The 21,048-nt window shown below is 26.4% G+C and overlaps 1 protein-coding gene across 2 annotated transcripts in view; it reads left to right on the forward strand.

Moving 5' to 3' along the window:
- LOC117178991 overlaps positions 1–21,048 on the forward strand; it is a 292,457-nt gene that overhangs the window by 244,247 nt on the left and 27,162 nt on the right. For both annotated transcript variants that reach the window (XM_033370592.1, XM_033370593.1), the window contains 3 exons: positions 3,028–3,275; positions 6,649–6,801; positions 14,116–14,261. In XM_033370592.1, the coding sequence (XP_033226483.1) occupies positions 3,028–3,275; positions 6,649–6,801; positions 14,116–14,261 (547 nt within the window). The remainder of the gene's footprint in view (positions 1–3,027; positions 3,276–6,648; positions 6,802–14,115; positions 14,262–21,048) is intronic.

Genomic DNA, 21,048 nt, shown 5'->3' on the forward strand with positions numbered 1-21,048 from the left:
TAAGTGGTCTTTCTCTGGAAAAACGTATAGTGAAACATTTAAGGCATCGACATTTTAACTAATGCATAAATTTTAGCAGGCGAAATTAATTAGGACGAGAAAGCCTTCTCAAGTATTTGGACGTATAAAATAATACTTTCCATAAGAATTTATTGTTACTTATATTCGGGCAGCAGTAAAGATTTCAAAGGGTTTGAAATATTTTCGCGTTTTTTGAAATATTCGGAAAAACTTTCAATAGATTTCAATAATTTGGGGGGATTTTAAAGGATTTAAAGTATTATCCGATATTTGATCAGTTTCTGAAGATGTTTGAATAGATTTAAATAATTTCAAAGGGATTTCAAAGGATTTCAAAGATTTTGTGGTATTTTAAAAGAGTCCAAGGAATATTGAGTATTTTTTAATAATTTGAAGGGATTTCAAAGGTTTTGAAATAATTTGATATATTTTAGGGTATTTTAAAAGATACCAAGGCATTTTCAAAAAATTATAAATATTTCAAGGAATTTCTAAGGATTTTAGGGGATTTAAAAACTCTCAAAGTATGTTGAAAAATTTTACAGGATCTTAGGAAATATCATATTCCATAAAATTTCACGAGATTTTACAATATTTTGAAGGATTATAAAAAATTTACTTACAAGCAATGAGGGATTTAATTTTCAAAGATTTAAAGAGTTTCAATTTTTTTTAATCAGCCTAAACTCATCTGTAATTCACGCTGAGTTCTTTATATTTTATCCTGAATTATATAAAATACGTTTGAATTCATTCGAATTCTCTTCAATTCTTTTAATTTACTTCAATTCTTCTAAATTCACTCAATTTGAATTACCCTACATTATTAAAAACTTATTTGAAAAAAAACACCAAATTTTTTGTAATCTACCTTGAATTTTTATTATTTTAATTAATTTCTTCTCATTTTCCTTAAACTCCTCTAAATTCTCTCAAATTTCACTAAAATCTATAGGAATTTTTTTAATCGTTTTCAATTATTTGGGATTCTTTTAATTTAACTTCAATTGTTTTGAAGCTCATGAATTTATCCTGAATTTGGCCGAATTCACCTGGAATCCTGATAAATTTCATTGAATTCTTTTGAAAACTCTTAATTTTAAAAGAGCATTGGTCATAATATTATTGTACACTAATCACTTTTCGTGTTGGAAATTATCCACTTTTGGGTTAGGAGTTAGCGATTTCTTTACTTTTTTTAAGGAAAAAAATCAGTTAAAATTTAAACCATTTTAATTGTTAATTGTTTTGTTTAATTTATAAGCGATTTTATTTTTTTGAAATTTCGTGTAATTTTGTTCTGGAAATTTAATTATTTTTACTGAAAATTTAACTTTTCCATGTCTTATTGAAAATGTATCTTTTTTAGTTAAAATTTTTTATAATCGTTAGAAGCTTCATCGTTTTTGGTAGAAAATTAATCTTTTTCGCTTCGAATATTCAATATTACATTTTTGTTGAGAATTCTTCGTTTTTTTTTTTTGGAAATTCAACTTATACTTTTTTTGTTTAAAAATTCAAGAATTTGGTTGAAAATGTAACCATCTTAATTGAAAATTCAATTATTTGTTTAGAAATTAGTTTTTTTTAAACACGTCTTTTTGGTAGAAAATCAATATTCTTGGTTAAAAATTTGTCTTTTTGTTTTAAAATTCATCTATTCTGTTAGAATTTCAATCTTTTTGATTGGAATATCAACTATTACATTTTTTGTTAAGGATTAATCTTATTTGTTTGAAAATTCAACTATTTGGTTGATATTTGAACCATTTTTTTTCAATCATCTTTTTTGGTTGGATTAAACTTTTTTTTTTTTAAATTAAACTATTTGGATGAAAGTTCATTTTTTGTTGAGAATTATTCTCCTTTAGTAAAAAATTAATCTTCTTGTTCGAAAATTCATTTTATTTTGGTAGAAATTGTACCTTTTTCTTGAAAAAGTTTTTGGTAGATGTTTATTATTTTTTATTTGAAAAGTCGACTACTTGGTTGGTTGAAGAATAATCTTTGTTTGTTGGAAATTTAAGTATTTGGTTAAAAATTCAACTATTTTATTGAAAATTTTATTCTCTTTTGAAAACTGAATTATTTGTTAAAGTGCCATCTTATTTTTTTCTAAAATTAAACTATTTTTTTGCACATTTGTCTATTTGGACAGAAAATGCATCCTTTTGGATCAAAGATCCATATTTTTTTTCTTAAAAAAGCAATAGTTTTTGATTGAAGATTAATCTTTTTTATTTGAAGATTGAGCTATTAGGTTGAAAAATCATCTTGATAGGTTTTGAATTCATCAAGTATTTGGTTAAATATTCAACTATTTTGTTAAGAATTTATTTATTTTGTTGAAAATTTAACCATTTTGTTTAAAGATTATCTTCTTTGGGCGAAAGTTCAACTTTTTTGTTAAAAATTCGTCCGTTTGGATAGAAAGTTCCTATTTTATGGTATACAGTCATCTTTCTGGTTGAAATTATTTACAAAATTTGTGAAATTTTTAAGTTAAAATTTGAATTAATTTTATTCCGTTTATAATCAATTTTATGTCAAGAATTTTACAAAGTTAAAATTGTGGTCCTCGAATATTAATGGCCAGGGAGAATGAAAAATTGGTCAGAGATAATCAGGGAGTTTTGAAAATTAATTTTTTTTCCACTCCGTTAAAAGGTACAAAGAAAGTAAAGGGAAGTTATTAATTTGCACTATTAATATAGTGAAGGCCTTTTCCTTCACTATGTTAATATTCTAAGTGCCGGAAAAATTAAAATTCAGTGAAACTCTTTAATAACCCTCCCTTCTATAGCCCTTCAAACAAAAGCGGAGCAGGCTATAATGAGTTAGTTTCCACCCACCGTCAGCCCCTAAATCTGCGCTATAGAAGAGTTTCACTGTAGTTTTTAATTTACGATTCGATTTTTTTGGGTTTTGGTTTACTGTTTATTTGTAATTGAAGTTTAAAACTTGAGATTTTTTGAAAACTACTAATGATTTTCTTGAATGTTTCAGGAACGATCGACGCATGAGCGCAGACCAGAAGAAATGCCTTCTTTATTTACAACTGCCAGGCCTGCCGAAACCAGCAAACATAATGTGACTGCCACAGCTTCTGAATTACTGGCCCGATCTGGTTTTCAACCTTATCGGCCCGAACATCATCAGGCACATGCACCACCTCCTTTTGCCCTAGACCCATCAGCCTACAGTCCTTATCATCATAGCCTCTACCCACCACCACACCTACAGCACGCTTATAGGTGAGAAAATATTTATTTTTTTATTTATTTATTATTTATGAAACATGCCTGCGATTTCAGCCCCTTCGACGCCTATAAAGCGGAGCTAAAATTCGACGTTTTACTCCCTAGTGAGTGAAAAATGACGTCAGACGTTAATAATGATAATTATACGTCTATGAGCTCGCATTTTACGATTGCAGATAATAGAATTTTCCGGTAATTTATGGAAAGTTACGTATAATTAATCAATAAAACGTAAATCACCTTAAATTTCCGGAAATTTATATAAATTTTAAATTAAATTTTGGGTAATTTATCTTAAGTTACCATACATTATCTTCAATATTCCCGAAAAATTTTGACATTTTTAAATTAAATTTTGCGTTATTTATCTTAAGTTATCATACATTTCCAAAGACGTTTTTATCTAAATTGTTGAATTTTCGCCCAAAAAATGTTAATTTTCTACTAAAAAATACGAATTTTTTTAAAATTATATAAATTTGCAACTAAATAGTCTGAACAATGGATGTGATTTTTACTCCCATTTTTATTTTATTAATTTTATATTTATACATGCCTTTCTCGTGTCTATATTGTTTTAATTGAAGAAGGGGATTTTTTAAATACAAAAATCAATTTTTAACCAACAGTGCAATAAATAAATTTTTATTGTTTAATTTTGTACCAAAGAAGACGAATTTTTAACAAAATAGTTACATCAAAGATATTGTTGCATTTTCAGTTAAAAACTAACTTTTTAACAAAAACAAGGAATTTTTAACTAAAATTATGAATCTTCAAGCAAAAAATAACGTTCAAGAAAGTAGATCAACTTTCAACCAAGGAGTTAAATTTGCAACCTAACGAGATAAATTTTTAACGAAACATGTAATAATTTTAATTACAATAAAAAAGATCTTGATAAAAAAATAAACAGTTGGATTTAACCAACAAAGAAGAATTTGCCATAAAATACATTAATTTTATATAAAATTTTGGACTTTTCTTTAAAAAAGGACGAATTTTTAACCAATTACATAAATTGTCAACTAAAAACTTTGAATAATGGAATTAATATAATTAATTAATTTTAAACAAAGAAAACATTTTTTTTACAAAACTTTTTAATTTTTTACCAAATAGTTGAATTTTATACAAAATTATCGAACTTTTAAGTCAAATAGACGAATTTTCTGTAAAACAAAATAGTGCAATTTTCAGTTGAAATGGAATTTTTAACTAAAATTATAAATCTTCAACCAAAATAATTAATTTTTTAAAGAAAGTAGTTCAATTTGCAACGAAGGAGTTGAATTTTCAACCTATCAAAACGATTAATTTTCAACGAAAAATGTAATAATTTATATTTCAACAAAAAATATGTTCATACGAAATAAAAATAAACTGTGAAATTAAAAAAGAAAAGAATTTTCAAGAAAATACTTAATTTGTGACAAGAAAAATTGATTTTGGCACAAAAAAAAGAGGAATTTCAAACTATATGTATAAATTTTCAACGAAATATTTTACAATTTTCTACCAAATTGTTGAATTTTCGAATCGAAACTACGAATTTTCGAAAAAATTGTTGATTTTTTAACGCGGAAAGTGGAAAATTTTCAGTGAAAATTTATAATTTTCAATCAAAACAGAAAGAGATGAAGTTTTAAATCAAAAAGATGAGTGTCAAAGGAAATAGTTGAATTTTAAATTTAAAGAATTTGTTAGGCAAGAAAAAAAAGTTCAATCAAATTGTGGAAATTTTAAGCCAAAGAGATTAATTTTCAACAGGAAAGTTGTATTTGTAATAAAAAACTATGACTTAAATTGAAAAATATTGATTTATCTAAATTAAAAAATTGATGAATAATTTTAGATCTTAAAGAAGAAATAGTTTGTGCCTGATGCGTTTTTTAAGACATAACTTAGAAGAAATTTCTTTTTTATATCTTGCGAATAAAAAAAAAGGGAGTAATCGACTTTTTTCTGATTTTTTTTCAGAAGTTTGCTATATTTAGTTTCAAGTTTAATCGCAGTGAAACTTTGAAAATTGAAACTTAAAACTAGAACAAATTGTATCATTTTAATTGAGAACATTAAAAATGGAATAAATGGATAATTAAAGCTTTATAAATATAAAATTTTGAATTAATAGCGTTTAAAAGTTTTTTATTTCAAATTGTGTGAATTCTTATTCAAAGATTTAATTTTTTAAATTGCAAGTCTTAATTTTCAACAAAATAGTTACATTTTCGTCTGATCAGATGAATTTTTAACCATCAAAGTGAATATTGAAGAAGAGTTAAATTCTCTACTCGAAAATGTGAATGTTCAACAAAAAAGTTAATTTTTCACAAAGATTTCTGAATCTTTTATCAAAATAATACAATTTTTAATCCAGAAAGATGACTTTTCAATCAAAAGAGTTGCAGATTCCACCCAAAAAGGCGAATTTTCTACAAAACAGTTGAATTTTCAACCCGAAAATATGAACTTTTAACAAAAAAGTTAATCTGCAACCAAATAGTTTAATTTTAATCGAAAGATTTGAATCTTTAACCAAATTTTTTTATTATATAAAAAACATTGAAAATCCTTATTTAGATACAACATTTTATTTCGAAATCCTCAAAAGTCTACAGTTTGTTTGACATTTTTTGAAATATTTGTTGACTTTTAAAATGTTCCGAGGAATTTTAGGAACAATTCTTTATACTCTTGAAACCTTTCAAAGTGCTTAAAAAGCTTTATAATTTTACTTTCCAATTCTTCAAAAATCTAAATTTTGTTGTTTTGCAAATTTTGTAAATCTTTTCAAGCTTAAATTACATTTAGGTCGTTTCAAAACATCGAAATATATTTCCTAAACTTACTCGAATTTTTTCCCAAATTTCTCACCCTCACAAAATTGAAAAATTTTGCTTTAAAATATCCTACATTCTGTTTCGAAATTTTTAGAAAAATATTCGTAATGTTTTAAAATATTTTTCAATTTTCTCTTAAAATTAATTTTTCAAACTGAAAATTCATTGAAAATATTTCTAGTGGTCTCGAGAATTCGTGTATTCACATAAAACGTTTAAAAATGGTGAAAAATCTTCTGTATTTCGAATAATTCAAAAATCTACATTTGGAACTACGTTTTTTTAAATCTCAGCAAAGATGAAACTGAAAACAACTTCTAGGGATCTCGCGATTACGATTTTTTACGAAATTTAAACTAAATTTAATTAAATGAAATGAAATTAATTTTAATATCAATTTTAATTTAATCTATTTTTATTTTTATTTAATTTTTATTTAATTTTAATTTTTATTTTTAATTAATTTAAATTTTCTTAAATTTAAACGATTTAAGCTAAATCTCCTCTTTTTTTATGTTTTTCAGGATAGAAGAACAATTGTATTTGGAAAGATGTGGTATGCTAAGACCGCCCTTGTTTCCTGGTCTGCCAACGTATCCTCTCTACGGTTTAGGATACAGTCCTGAGATGATACGACCAGGATCTCTGAGCATGATGTCCCCGGTGATGCATGAACGGTATTTATCAATTTTCCACCATTTTCTAACACTGCAAATAAACAATTATTTGTTTTTATTCGGAAACGCGTCCGCGGTAGCGCTGAAATAAGATTTTGAATTTTTATTCTCATTCTTTTTAATTTTCTTTAAAATAGTATTTAATATTAAAATTCCATTCGACAAATAGGGTGGTCGAAAAAATTTATTCCAAAAATTTCCTAATTTCTTCCTGAGCAGTGTTTAATTTTTCCTGGCCGTTAATATTCAAAAAACCAGTATTTTAATCTTCTAATATTTTTAACGTTTTCAATTCAACAAGATAAGTTTTTTACAAAGCAGTTACATTTTTGACCGAAAATATTACTTTTTAAGTAAATAGTTCAATTTTCAACAAAATAATTCAATTTTCGACAAAATGGTGCAATTTTCAAACAAAAGAGATTAAACCTCAACCAATCTCCGTTACATTTTCAACCAAATAATTTAATTTTGAAGAAGACAATTAAGTTTTTATTAACAGCAAACAAATTTCTCCATGATTGAACGATTTTTCTGTCCAAATGGACGAAAGTTAAAGAAAACTTGTAAATTTTCGACCAAAAAATTTGACTTATTGACCAAATACCTAAATTTTTTAAAGCAAATGCTTCAATTTTCTAACACAAAGATGGATTTTCAACTAAATAATTTAATTTTGTGACAAAAAAGGCGAATCTTCAGCGAAATAGTTACCCTTCCAATCAAAGAGATGATCTTTCAACTAAAATTATGAATATTCAACCAAAAAAGTCGAATTCTCATCGAAATAGATGAAATAAACTAAAAAAATATCAATATTTTTAATTAATTTATTTGTTTAATCCAAAAGTACGAATTTTCAACAAAGCTTTTCAATTTTCGACCAAAAATAAGATTTTTTAATAAAATGCTTGAATTTCCAACAAAATAAATAAATTTTGAACACAACACTGGAATTTTCTATCAAATGTTGGATTTTTCAAATAAAGCATATTAAACTTCGGCCAAAAAACGTTGCATTTTCAACCCGGAAAATTAAATTTTTTACAAAAAAGATGAATTATCAATAACAAAAAGCCTTCTTTCAACCATAGATGGGCAAAGTAAATCTTCAATAAAAAAACATTAGTTTTCAAACAGAAAAATAGTTGGTCAATACAGTTTAAATTTCACGCAAGTAGTTTAATTTATAATTGAAAAAAAAGTTTCAAATTAGTGAAGATGTAGATGAATTTTAAACTCAAATAAAATCTTTATAGCAAAATTTTTTTTTATTCTGGTTCATTCTCCAACTAACTTGATCAATTTCAAACAAAGAAGATGAATTTTTAACGAATAATCTAATCTAATAGTTTATATTTCAACTATGAAGTACTTAAATATTAAATGAAAAACAGTGGAATTGAATAAAAAAAGACCAATTTTCAACCAAATAGTTCCATGTATTTTAAAAAAGGTAAAATTTCTACTAAAACATATGTATTTCTAAACTAAAAAGAACGAATTTTCAACAAAATAGTTTGATTTTACTACAAGAAAGATTTTAGTTGTTTTTCGAATAAAGCATAAAAAAGTCAAATTTTCATTTTAAAAAATCAATTTTTAACACAAAGAAAAAAGGAATCTTGAACAAAATGATGAAGTTTTCAAAATAAAGAAAATTAAAAATAAGTTCAAGCAAATTGTTAAACTTCCAAGACGAAAAACAAATTTTCTCTAAAACAGTTATATTTTTAACCAAAAAATTTTTGTTTAATAAAGTAGATAAAGATTCGTTCAAGTAATTGAATTTTAAATTAAGAAAGATCAATTTTTAAAAAAATAGTTCAACTTTCAACCAAAGAGATGAATTTTCGACACAAATTATGAATGTTCAATTGGAATAGTTTAAATTTCATTAAAAAAAATGATTTTATTCAAAATAAAAACGATTTTTCAACCAAACAGATGAATTTTCGATCAATTAGAGAAATTTTCAATAAAAAAAGATGAATTAAAAAAAATGGAATGGTAATTATTTCAACGAAAAAGGATTACAGTTCTAATAAAACAGATTAATTTTTTTATGAAATAGACTATTTCACAAAATTGTTGGACTTTCAACTAAATAATCCAATTTTTAACTACAAGAATAATCGCCGTGGGGAAGCAACTGCAAAAAATTAAGAAATAAAAATGCAAGAGAAATAATTTACTTACGAGAATATTATATCAGGATGGCCGTAAAAGTTTATTTTAAAAATTCCCCTCGAAGTTACTATTAATATTTCAAAACCAGAATCTTAATTCCTAATCTTATTATATTTTTAACATATTAACATAGAATCTTTTATAAACGGAATTAAATTATTTTAAATTAAAATTGAGAAATTTCAAATTTATTATCCTTTACATTTAAATTATCTTTTGTAGAAATTCTCTAACTTTTGAAACATTTTTTTAATTTTCGGATGATTTTAAATTTAAAAAATTTTTTTCTTTTTCTCTAAAAATATTTTAATATCGTACGATACAAATGTTTTATCTCCAAATTTTCAGCATTTTAATTTAATAATTTAAAATAGCTTAATAGCTAATTGTTTTCGAAACCGAAATGATTTTACATTTTTAAATGCACTTTATTCCCAAAGCTACTTTGAATGTCTGCTTATCATAATTTATACTTTGAATCAATATTTTTGCATATAATTACTTAAGACATTGCTGTTAACCTCGTGGTCTTATAAACAATTCATAACTCAGTATTTAAATTAAAACTTGAAAATTAAAATTGATTGATTTTACCGCTACGGTATACGAATTTCCGAATAAAAAAAAACGTACAGGCTCAGGGTCACGGACTCACCGCACTCGTAAACTATTTGATACTTTTTTTTTGACTGATGATACTATTTTGCTACTACTTCAAAAAAAAAACCAAAGACACTATTTTGTCACAATTGTCCGATAATGCCACTATAATTGTACTTTTCCTAAACAAATATTTTTTTAACTTTTTAGTAATTGTTAATGGGTAAAATCTTATTTAAAAAAAGGTGATTCCTCAAATAAAACAGATTAATTTTCATTCAGATAGTAGCATTTTTAACCAAAAACGTGAGCGTTTTACAAAACATTTTAACTTTCAGCTTAATGGTTTAAACAATTGGTTAGTCTAAATTTTATTTGAATCATTTTTATCTTATATATTTTTTTTGTTTCTAAACCTTTTTAATTGAATAGTTGAATTTTCAATATAAAAAATATCACTTAAAAGAAATAGTGTAGTTCAATTTTCATTTGAGAGAATTAATGTTTAATAAAAAAATGAATTTTCTATGAAATAGACGAATTTAATACAAAACAGTTGAATTTTCTACCCAAGAATATGAATTTTCATTTTAAAAAAGTTAATTTTCTGCCAATCAGTTGTATCATCAACAAAAAAATTTGCAAACACAGTTAAATTTTTAACCACATAATCAATTTTATATCGAAATATTGAATATTAGAGCGGGAAATACGATTTTTTATTTAATAAGTAAAATAATTTAAAAGAAAATATTAAATTTGTCTCTTGAAAAATTAATTTTTAACAAAAAGAAAAGAACGAAGTTTTAACTGAAATCGTGATTACGATTTTTAACAAAAAAATGCATTCTATTATAACCGAAAAAGATTAATTTTTAACGAAAAATTTAATAGTTGATATTCAAAAAAAAAAATTAATATAAAACATTCGTAGCCAAAACAGATTTATTTGTAACCAAACAATAAAAATTCATTTTCTACCAAAAAAGGCGATATTTTTAAAAAAATTCATAAATTTTGTACCAAATATTTAATTTATCTGCCCAGTTATGGAAGATTCAAGCCGAAAATTCGAATTTTATTTTTTTTTTAATAAAAAAAAACAATTAAATTTCAAAAAGATATTAAAAATTTCAGTTGAAACATTAACTTTTAACAACAAAAAACACGAATATTTAACTAAAATCATGATTACGAATTTTTCACGACAAAAAATTAACTTTCCATTTTCAACCGCAAAAGATTAATTTTAAACGAAAAATGTAATAATTGATATTTTAACAAAAAAAGATTTTAACTTAATATATTAAACAGTTTTTTTTTAACCAGCAAACACGAATTTTCTACAAAATACTTTAATCCTCGGCCAAAACAGATTAATTTGTAACCAAACAATCAAAAAAATAATTTTCTACCAAAAAAGACGAATTTAAAAAAAAAAAGTACGAATTTTTAACCAAAGAGTTAAATGTTCACCATATAGTTAAGTTGTCTGCACAATTGTTGAATTCTCGAGCAAAAAATTAGAATTTTTTACAAAACAGTTCAATGTAAAAAAAAAATTTTTTTCATCAAGAATGAAATAGAAATTTAATCTAATTGTTGCATTTTTAAGCCAAAAATACGAATATTTAACAAAACAGTTGAATTTTAAACTAAAAAGTATGACTTTTTTAAAAAATTGTCGAATTTTCAACAAAAGCAAAAAAATGGAAATGAATTAAAAGTAAATTTGATTATTTGTAAATTATAGAATAACATTGTTAATTATTGAAAAAAATAGTTTAGAAAAAGTAAAAAAAAATAATTACGAGCGATACACTTTTAAATTCAGACTGTACGTAAATTTATAACTGGAACAATTTAATGACATTATTTTTTCGAATTTATGACACTATTTATTTTTTGAAGTAAGTCCGAGGCCTGATCTTTAAGCTGATGCTTGAATTAAAGAATTGTATAACAATTTTCTAGTTAATGTATAGAATTCTTGAAAATAAAACCAAGAATCTAACGACCAAATTTGGATAACCACCTTGAAATGTTCCTATAGTAATTTAAAAAAAGATACCGTGTAAAAAGAACATTTATTTCCCTTATACAAATTCTTTTTTTTTAAGGGATCTTTTATAAATTACAATAGGAGCATTTTATGGTCGGTTAGGGTGGCTGTTGGACTTGGAAAATCGGAAAATGACAGTGAATATATTTTTTGACTGGGAATTTAACCAATTTTTAGGAACTAAAATCTGTCAAACTTTGATTTTAATAGTTTTTTAAAAATAATTAGTTAAATTGTTATCTTTTTCATTTATGATATCATTCAGTTTGGAATGCGTAATTCAAAAATCTTAGACTTTGTCTATTTTTCACTTTAGATTTTTAATTTTTAAGTGTACATTTCAATTTAAAGAATTTCACAGTGCAGTTTCAAAGACTTAAACAATTAAAAATTAGAAGCGTTTAAAATCTAAGATTGTTGATGAAAATCATTTTTAGTTTATCAACTGTGAATATAAATTAATTCATGATTTTTAAAATAGAATTGTACTTTAAGAATTAAAAAGTGAATAATAATTGACTTTACAAGACGATTCGGAATCAGTTCACAATTATAGAATTTCCATAATTTAACGTTAAAAACTATACTGGTTCAAATTGGAAATTCATATAAGTTAAACAAATTTTAACATCCGATTGAAACTTTATAAACTATTTTCAATTTTTAAGTAACTTCAAAATAATATATTCATAATCAAAGGCTTTTATTACATTTTCAAATATTATTTCAGTCTAAAATATTGCATTTTTAAACCATTCAATTTGAAATTTTTTAATTGAGAAAAAGAACTATTACTTAATATTTAGAAATATCTGGCTGTCCATTTAAAATTAGTAATTATAAATTAAATGTTCAAAACTAAACAAAAAACCTAAACTTGTTTGAACGTTACAATTTTAATTGCTCTATTAAAAGAAATTTAATTTAAGTAAAATTGTTGACTTTTAATGTATAAATAACCAATAGAAAATGATTTTATATAATTTACACGAAGTATTTATGTCTACCGACAAAATCCGGCTATTCGTACCAGAATTTCTGTCCAAATAATCCACGGCCTAATTTGAAACCAAATACAGATTTTGACCGATTTCGAACACAAAATTTAGAAGCTTTTTAAGAATTTTTAATTATTTCAGAAGAATAAAAAACATTTTCGAGGAAAATTGAAAGCAAAATTTTCAAACATGAATGTGGATGAATTTAAGGAAGTATTTTATTTGGTAGGAGTTAAAAACATTTATCTGAAGTAAGCAGAATAACCGCCCTTTTCCTGCTCGCAGAGCGGAGGAAGTAAAATAGCACTTTATTGTACAGCTACGCGCGACACGTAAAGTAACAGTAAGGAGAATGAAGTGAGTGAGATTTGAAAAACCAAAAGTTAAAGAAAAGAGGGAGAAAATTTTATTTTACAATTACGTTAAACTATGAAGTGGATTTTGGACTTATAATTTCCCCCTACGCTCGTGCGTGAGCGGTACAATCAAGCGCCAATTTATAGACAGAAAAAAGAGCGGTGATTCAACTTTACTGCCTAGGTACATAATCTACTATTATAGGAAAAATGATATAATTTAAAAATTTCTCAAGTCCATTGATTGATTCTTCAATTTAGACTATTTAGAGCATTGAAAATAATAACGTTAATTTATATTTTTGGAATTAAATCTGAATGTTTGAACTCCATAATTTGCAAAAGTTTAAAATGTTCAATTTGGCAGTTTAATTGTATTTAATTTTAACATTATTAAGTTAAGGGCATGTGATACTTAGAAAATTGTCGATTTTACCAGTTTTAAGTTCCCCCGGCTTTTTTTCTAGAATAATAAATATTTTGTCTTAAAAATTTGGGAAATTTTTATCAAAAAATTTTGGATATTGCTAACAGCGTGCGTGTATATTTCGAGGTTATGTGTGTTACAATTCACCCGAGCGTTAATTCCAAACTACACAATATTTTTGGACGAAAACTTTGGACTTACAAATAAACATAGTAACTAATCTGCCGGAACTAACCTTGTTTGCAGGCAATCAAAAAAGTTTATTTCATAAATAACTTCCAGATTATCGGAAAGTCAGAGATGAAAAACGACATAACCTCAAAATAATGCATATGGATACAATTTTTATTTAGCACAATACATTTTTTTGTTATTATCCCTCAAGAAAGAGTCCGGGGACGTCCGTTCTGATATTTTATAGCATCTCCGAATTCAGTTTTTAAACATTTTCATTTTTGTAGAAAAAAAATCCGGGGAAACTGTAAGTATCACATGCCCTTAAATCGGCCAACCTGTGGTTGTTCAAATTTGGTCGTTGAATTCTTAGTTTTATTTTCAGGAATTCTATACATTAACTTGATTACTGGACGTTAAATAGGATTTTGAATTTGATTTCAATCGAATTTAAATTTCTTAAATTGAAATTCTCTAATTGTTTCTCTTTTTTTCTCCAACCCCCAGACTGAAGCTGGAAGAAGAACACCGGTTGAGGCAGGCACGAGAGCAGGCTGTAATGCGGGAGGAGGAGGAGAGGAGAAGATTAGCTCGAAATTCAGCTCCTACAGCCCCAATTGCAGCACCTGCGCCTGCATCTGCTGATACTGCAGGTGAGCGAGTCGCTCCACCCCCCACTGCCTTCCATTGAACGAAACCGTCACGCACAAGTCGAGGTTTACCAGATCGCCCGTCCACAACACCCACTCACTCAGTCACTCACTCACTCACATATCTCAGAAAAATCATCTCCGAGAATTCTCTCTGAAAATCGTCTTTTTTACAAATCGCGCGATGTCTTTCTCGCGATCTGGTAAGCCTTGTCTTTTTATTTTTAGCAATTTTTTGTCAGCCCGATAACAACGACGACGACGGAGACACGAAACGTCGTTTGCTGCTGCTGCGATGACGATTCTAGATTACGAAGAAATAACTCGAATTCGTTATTATTTTCTACCCTCAAAAAACAAAAGAAACAGAACAAAAAACACGGACAGCCCTTAAAAAAAACACTTTTTTAAAGTGAGCTTTATGCTTCGACGAATTCTCGAAGCTCGAAACAGGGAGAGCTTTGTGCTGCTGTTCGGACAATGAGTCAGTAGAGAACAAAAAAAAAAATAAAACTGCCTGAGAAACGCAGTGCGTTATAAAAAGTACCTCGAAGATCGTTTTTCGCAGGCTCTGCTTACGTTCTTTTTTTTTTTTTTTTTTTGTTACTTTTTTTATATTCAATCTAGGGCATGGCGTTTAAATAGTTCAAAAATAAAAAATCGGCTATATGGACAAACGTTAAATCGTAAAATGTCAGGTCGAAACTTCTACTCGCTGGACAGGCCTGTTCTATTATTTAAATGCACCATTTAACTTTCGTTATAGAAGGTTATATCTGGCTACATTAACCTACAGAAGTTTTTATTTTTGCCGGAAAACAAAGACGCTCGATTTTTGTTTTGTTTCACGCAATTTTTAAATTAAAATATGAAATTAATATTGATACAAAATTTTTGTATTTCATCATTTCTATTATATAAACTAATAGAAATTAAAAGCAAACATGCCAGTTTTAGACGAAAAACACCAACATAATCTTAAGTATTGTACATATTCTTTAAAATTTAATTATTTTTTGCCAATAATTGTATTTTATGAAACTAATATTTTTTTGCTTAACAAGTAAATTATGTGAGTTAGGATTTTTTTACTGAGATTCCATTGTTCCATTTTCGAAGAAATCGGCTCTTTTCATATTTTTAAAAATTGATTGAAAGGTTTATTTATTAAATTTTCATATCAAGTTGAATGTTCAACCTTTCAACTTATGAAAGGTGAAAATTTTATTTGGAATTTTCTTCAATTTTTAGTGTTATATTTTCAAATGCTGAAAATGAATCCTTTTCAAAGATTCTAAATTTGGTTTAAAATAAAACAATTTTGAATGAAGAATGCCAATTTTCGATGTAAGTCACAAACGTAACTTAAAATTGTTTAAAAAAATTATTAATCTTAGAAATCTAATAATTTTTATTTAAAAATGCCAATTTCTTTAGTGAAATATACCAATATTACCGATTTTTTTTTTTTTAATGGTAAATTTTCTTAGAAATCTAATTATTTTAATTAAAATCACAAATAATTACCGACAAGAAAAGACTAATATAACGAAAAAAAAATTGTTCCAAATTATACATCTTTTTTTATGTTTATTAATTTTTGTTTTACATTGTTGTTAAAAAAATGGTAAATATTCTTTGAAATCTACTAATTTTGCATTGATAATGCCAATAATTTCCAATGAAAAACACTGACACAACATAGTAGAAAATTATGATTATTGTTTGAAAGTACCAATTTTTGATCAAGCAAACGCCAACATAAACTAAAATTGTTAAAAAATTGTAAATCTTCTTTAAAATGCAATAATTTTTTAATAAAAATTTCGATATCCGACGAAAAACAATCCGAATTTTTTGCAGCCTGTAACATTTTATTATCAAAAAATTGGATTTAAATCTAACGGTTTCTTTTTGAAAACACCAATTTTTGGTTTAAAAAAACGCTGAGATAACATGAAATTGTTGAAAATTGGCAATCTTGATGATAAATTTGGTTAAAAATGTTATTTTATGCTGAAAAAAAATAATACAACTTAAGATTTTTAGGAATGTTAAGTCCTGTAAATTTTTTGGACAATCTAAAAGTTTGCATAAGGTTTTTAATCAATTTTCTTATTAAAAGGGATTATTTTTAGATTATTATAAATCCGTTGCGGTTTTTTAAAACTCTTGAAAATTCCTTGGAATATTTTTCAATACCCTGAAAATCTTCGGGAATTTCTTGAAATCTATTGAAATTTTTTGGAGTCTTTTAAAATATCGTAAGATATTTACAATTATTTACAATATTTTAGCAAATTTTAAATCTTTGAAAATACCTTGAAATATTTGAGAATCTTTAAAATGCTTGAAATCGCTCAAATTTTGTGACATATATGAGGATATTCCTTTAAATTTCTTCACATTTTTTTAATCTCTTTGGAAATTTCTATAATGTTTACAATCCTTTGAAATCTTTTGATATCCCTTGAAAATTTTTAAAGCTCTTAAAAATTTCTTGGAATATTTTTAAATACCCTAACACTTTTAAAATCTTTTGAAATTTTCTTAAATCTACTAAAATTTTCAAATATTTTTTTTCAATCTACTGAAGTTTTTAAATATTCTAAAATCTGTTAAAAAATTTTTAATTTTCGGAAAAACTTCGAAATATTTGAAACCACCTTCAAATCTTCGAATTCTCTAAAATCTTAACAAAAATATATTGAAATCCTTTAAAAGTGGCTTGTAATCTTTAAAAATACCCTAAAACCAGACAATCCTTCCGAATCTTTCGAAATTCTTGAAACCCATATAAAATCCTTTGAAATCTTCTAAAATCATTAAAATACTTGGAAATTCCTTGAATTTTCCAAAAATGTTTGAAATGTCTTCAAAAAATTTTAAGTTATTGAAACTTTCTTGAAATCCTTTAAAATACCCTAAAAGATTGTACATTTCTTGAAATCTATTGAAATTTCTTGGAATCTTTTAAAATATCCTGAAATCTTTCAGATATTTCCAAACCTTCAGAAATACTAGAAAATATTTGAAAATTTTTGAAATCTTTGGAAATCTCTCAACTCTTTGAAATCATTTAACATTTCTGAAATTTCTTGAAATCTAAAATCCCGTGAAATCCGTTGAAATTCCTTAAAAAATGGATGGAAATTTTTGTAAATCGTGGAAATCCCTTGAAATCTTTTCAAATTAATATTACGGGATTAACCTAACAATTTTTTATTGATCTTATGGGTAGTAGTAATTTCAAAAATTGTCCAAAAACTTTGTTTTTATGGATATTTTTTTCAGAATAATTAAAAAAAAATTATAGTGATATGAAGTCATTATAATATTTTTACCCTTAACTTGTTTGCGTTAATATAACTTGATATAAGAGCATATTGTGAATTAAAATGATAGAGCGGCCCTGTCCAGCGAGCAGAAATTTCTCCTCGTTGAATAGGCCTGTGATAGATTATCGTTTGGCCGGCCGATTTTTATTTGTATTTTTTTGTTTTTTGAAATTTTGAACGATTTAAACGACATGCTCTAATTAAATTCGTAATCGATGCCAAGCGATCGTTTTCTCCACGGGTAGTTGCAGTGTGATCCGATAGTTTCAATCCATAATTGTGCCATTCGACTGGCAAACTGTGCAACAAAGTCATTATAAGAATAACCTTGACTGTGAAAGAAACTGAAAAAGAAAAAAAAAAACTACTACGCTTCTAATCTTAAACTATAATTAATGAAAGTTATAGTCATAGTTCATCGTTTCTTACGAAGCTAGAATTAATATCGTTTAGATAAGAATTAGAGGATCGGGACAGCGACGCTCGACATTTGTTATTTTGCCAACTTTCCCTAGAACTTGTGATAGGTACGTTTTACGATTGTTCTCTGAAGGAAGTTCCTTGGCAGTCAGCAGATTTGGTCCTTTTTTACATTCTCATTTTATCGAATAACTGTACTCGTTTTGTTGACGATTGTAAGTTTTTTTTTCTTTTTTTAGTAACAAATTATTTAATAGATTCAATTGGTAAATTGTTTTTGAGGGGAAAATTTCGAGGCAGGTCTGCTGGTTTAGGAAGAGGCATAAAAAAATGAGAGCGACACTCACCTGAAAACTAACCGTCAAATGATCAAAAAAAACAGACACTACTGTCCATGATAGTGCCACTAGGATTAGCGCAGAATAATTTTTTTTTTCACCAAGTGGTATAAGGAGTTCCCTTGATTTAAAAGTGATCGATCTCATCTTTTGTCATTCTTTTTCCGAGAACACAATTTGATGGGTTAAAATATTTTAAAAGTAGAAACTGTGGTTTTTTTGGTGTATAAAATACATCAAGAGCGGAAATTCGTTGGATCTTCGAAATAAAATTGACAAAAGGGGGGTCAAGAGTTTTTCTGCAAGAACGATAGTGAGCTCCTTCTACTTGCTGCTTTTTCCTAAGGTTCGATTTAGCAGATCACCCAGTTTACACTTATCAGACCAAAGCCTGACTTATGCATAGTTCCAGTAACCTTTAAAATACCCAAGAAAGAAGGAAAGTAAGAAAGTAAGAAAGAAAGAAAGAAAGAAAAAAATAAGAAAAGAACGAAAGAAGTAAGTCGGCCTTCGGTCAGTCTCGCAAATGACTCCATGACTTTTTTCGGTTAGGGTATATAATAATCGATCTGAAGCTATCGATTGCATAAGCCTGTCAATGTACAATCATTAAAGGATCGATACCTAGTTAGTCTCTTTATCCAATAAAATAAAATACTTTGTATGACTTAAACCTAAGAGTGCACAACACCTAAGGAAGGGCTATCTTTCTAGTTGAGTTTTTTTACATTGGATTATTCTCCCTTGCGAAAGGAAGCTAGAGAAATTCTTTTCTTACACATTTTTAATTCTTCTGGGACTCAATAATCTGCATAATCGAATTTTCATTCCTTGGAGACATATATACAATCTTTTTCGTGTATATATGTAGAATAATGTATGAAAAAAAAAAAAAAATGTTTAGAGTAGTTTAACAAAATAATTAATGACCTGATTTGCTTGGACTTTGCAAGAGTCTGAGTTTGGAAAAGACCCAGATATTTGTAACAATAAATGAAATATCCCTTTTTATATTTGGTGTGTTTTTATTTATTTTTATTTTTCTTGTGTTGATTGAGTGGCCAAGAAGCTGTTCTTTTATTAGGCGCACTGCACTCTTGAGTTGGTTCCCGCAACTGTTTTAGAAATGTTCAGTTTATCGAATATACATCGAGGTAGAGTTCTTTAATTGTAAAAAAGAACAATGCCCCTAGCACACTGACCGAATAAACCGATGTACATAACTTTGTCACGCCTGTTCTTTTGTCAAAATTATATCACTTTTATATAATTTATTATGTAAACATGTATATTTGGAATATCATTGAAAAATAAATATTGCAACAAAAAAAAAGTGATCAAAATTCTGATGGACTTGATATTCTTGACCCTTGAACCGTTTTCTGAAACAGTTTTGGGGAAGATTCATTCAAAGACTCGGCAATGTCGCGAGCTGCCATTTTTTGTCGTTTTCGTTGGCGTCGATTCGATATTGTCCGATAATCAAGTGAGATTGCGATCGCTACGGAGGTTCATTGTTTTTTTTCTGTTTTTTTTTTCTGTATTATATAGTTTTGTGAATTTGACTACGGAAATCATCCCCAATACTTAATTGCTTCGTTTAATATTATTGAAATAAGTTAGAGAATAAGGTAGATTTAAGCGAGGTAAGTTCAAAAGCATAAAAAAGAATTAATGTAATTTCGATGTAATTTCATGGAATATTTTGTTATAAAGATTATTGTATTTTCGCAACTGTAATTAGCTTCAAAATTAAAATTCATTGTCAATGGTAATTTGATTTTCAAATTCTTCTCAGTTTTTAACCATTTGATTTTTCATTCCCAGGGCTACCACTCAGTCACTTTTAGTCACTTTGCAGTAATTTTTTTAAAAGAAAAAGTCACTTTTTTAAGGACAAGGCTAAATATGAAATCTATAGTGATCTGTGGTGCGAAACTGTTATTTAATATCAGACTTTACGCTTTTTCGCCCCTTTTTAAATATATGTATATTTTTTCTATTTTCAAGGAATTTCCAATTTTTTAAAATGGGAACTAATATAATAGAACCCAATAAGAAAATCCAACAATCAAAGTCTTCTATTATACTTTTGACTTGGAATGCATTTTTTCTGCCAAAAATGATATTATTTTGTTAAAAATTAATATTTTTAGTTCAAAATTCAACCGTTTTCTTTATATTCGTCTCTTTGAATAGAAAATACTTCTTTTTTAGCAGAAAAGTCATTTCCCCAGTTTAAAAATTAGCTTTTTTGTTGGAAATTAAACTTTATTTTTTAAAAATCGTCTTTCGGGTTTAAAAATTCAACTGTGTGGTCGAAAATGCAACTTTTTTATAGCAGTTTATTATTTTTTCTGTCAAAATTCGACCATTTGGTCGAAAGTACAAATACTATTTCGTTAAAAATTCGTCCATTTCGCTTAAAAGTTTAACTATTTGATTGCAAATGAACGTTTTTAATTAACAAGTAATTTTTGTTGTCGAAAGCCCAACTATTTTATTGAAAATTTAATGATTTTGTTGAAAATTCAACTATATAGTTAAAAATTAATCTTATCTTTCTTCAAAAATTTAACGGTTTTGTATCAATTTCGTTTTTTTGAGCAGAAATTTCATTCCTCTAGATTAAAAATGAATGGTGGGGGGGGGGGGGTTCTTGGTTTCAAATACATCTTTATAGGCTGAAAATTC

Source organism: Belonocnema kinseyi, chromosome 8 (assembly GCF_010883055.1).
Source record: "Belonocnema kinseyi isolate 2016_QV_RU_SX_M_011 chromosome 8, B_treatae_v1, whole genome shotgun sequence".
NCBI classification, from domain to species: domain Eukaryota; kingdom Metazoa; phylum Arthropoda; class Insecta; order Hymenoptera; family Cynipidae; genus Belonocnema; species Belonocnema kinseyi.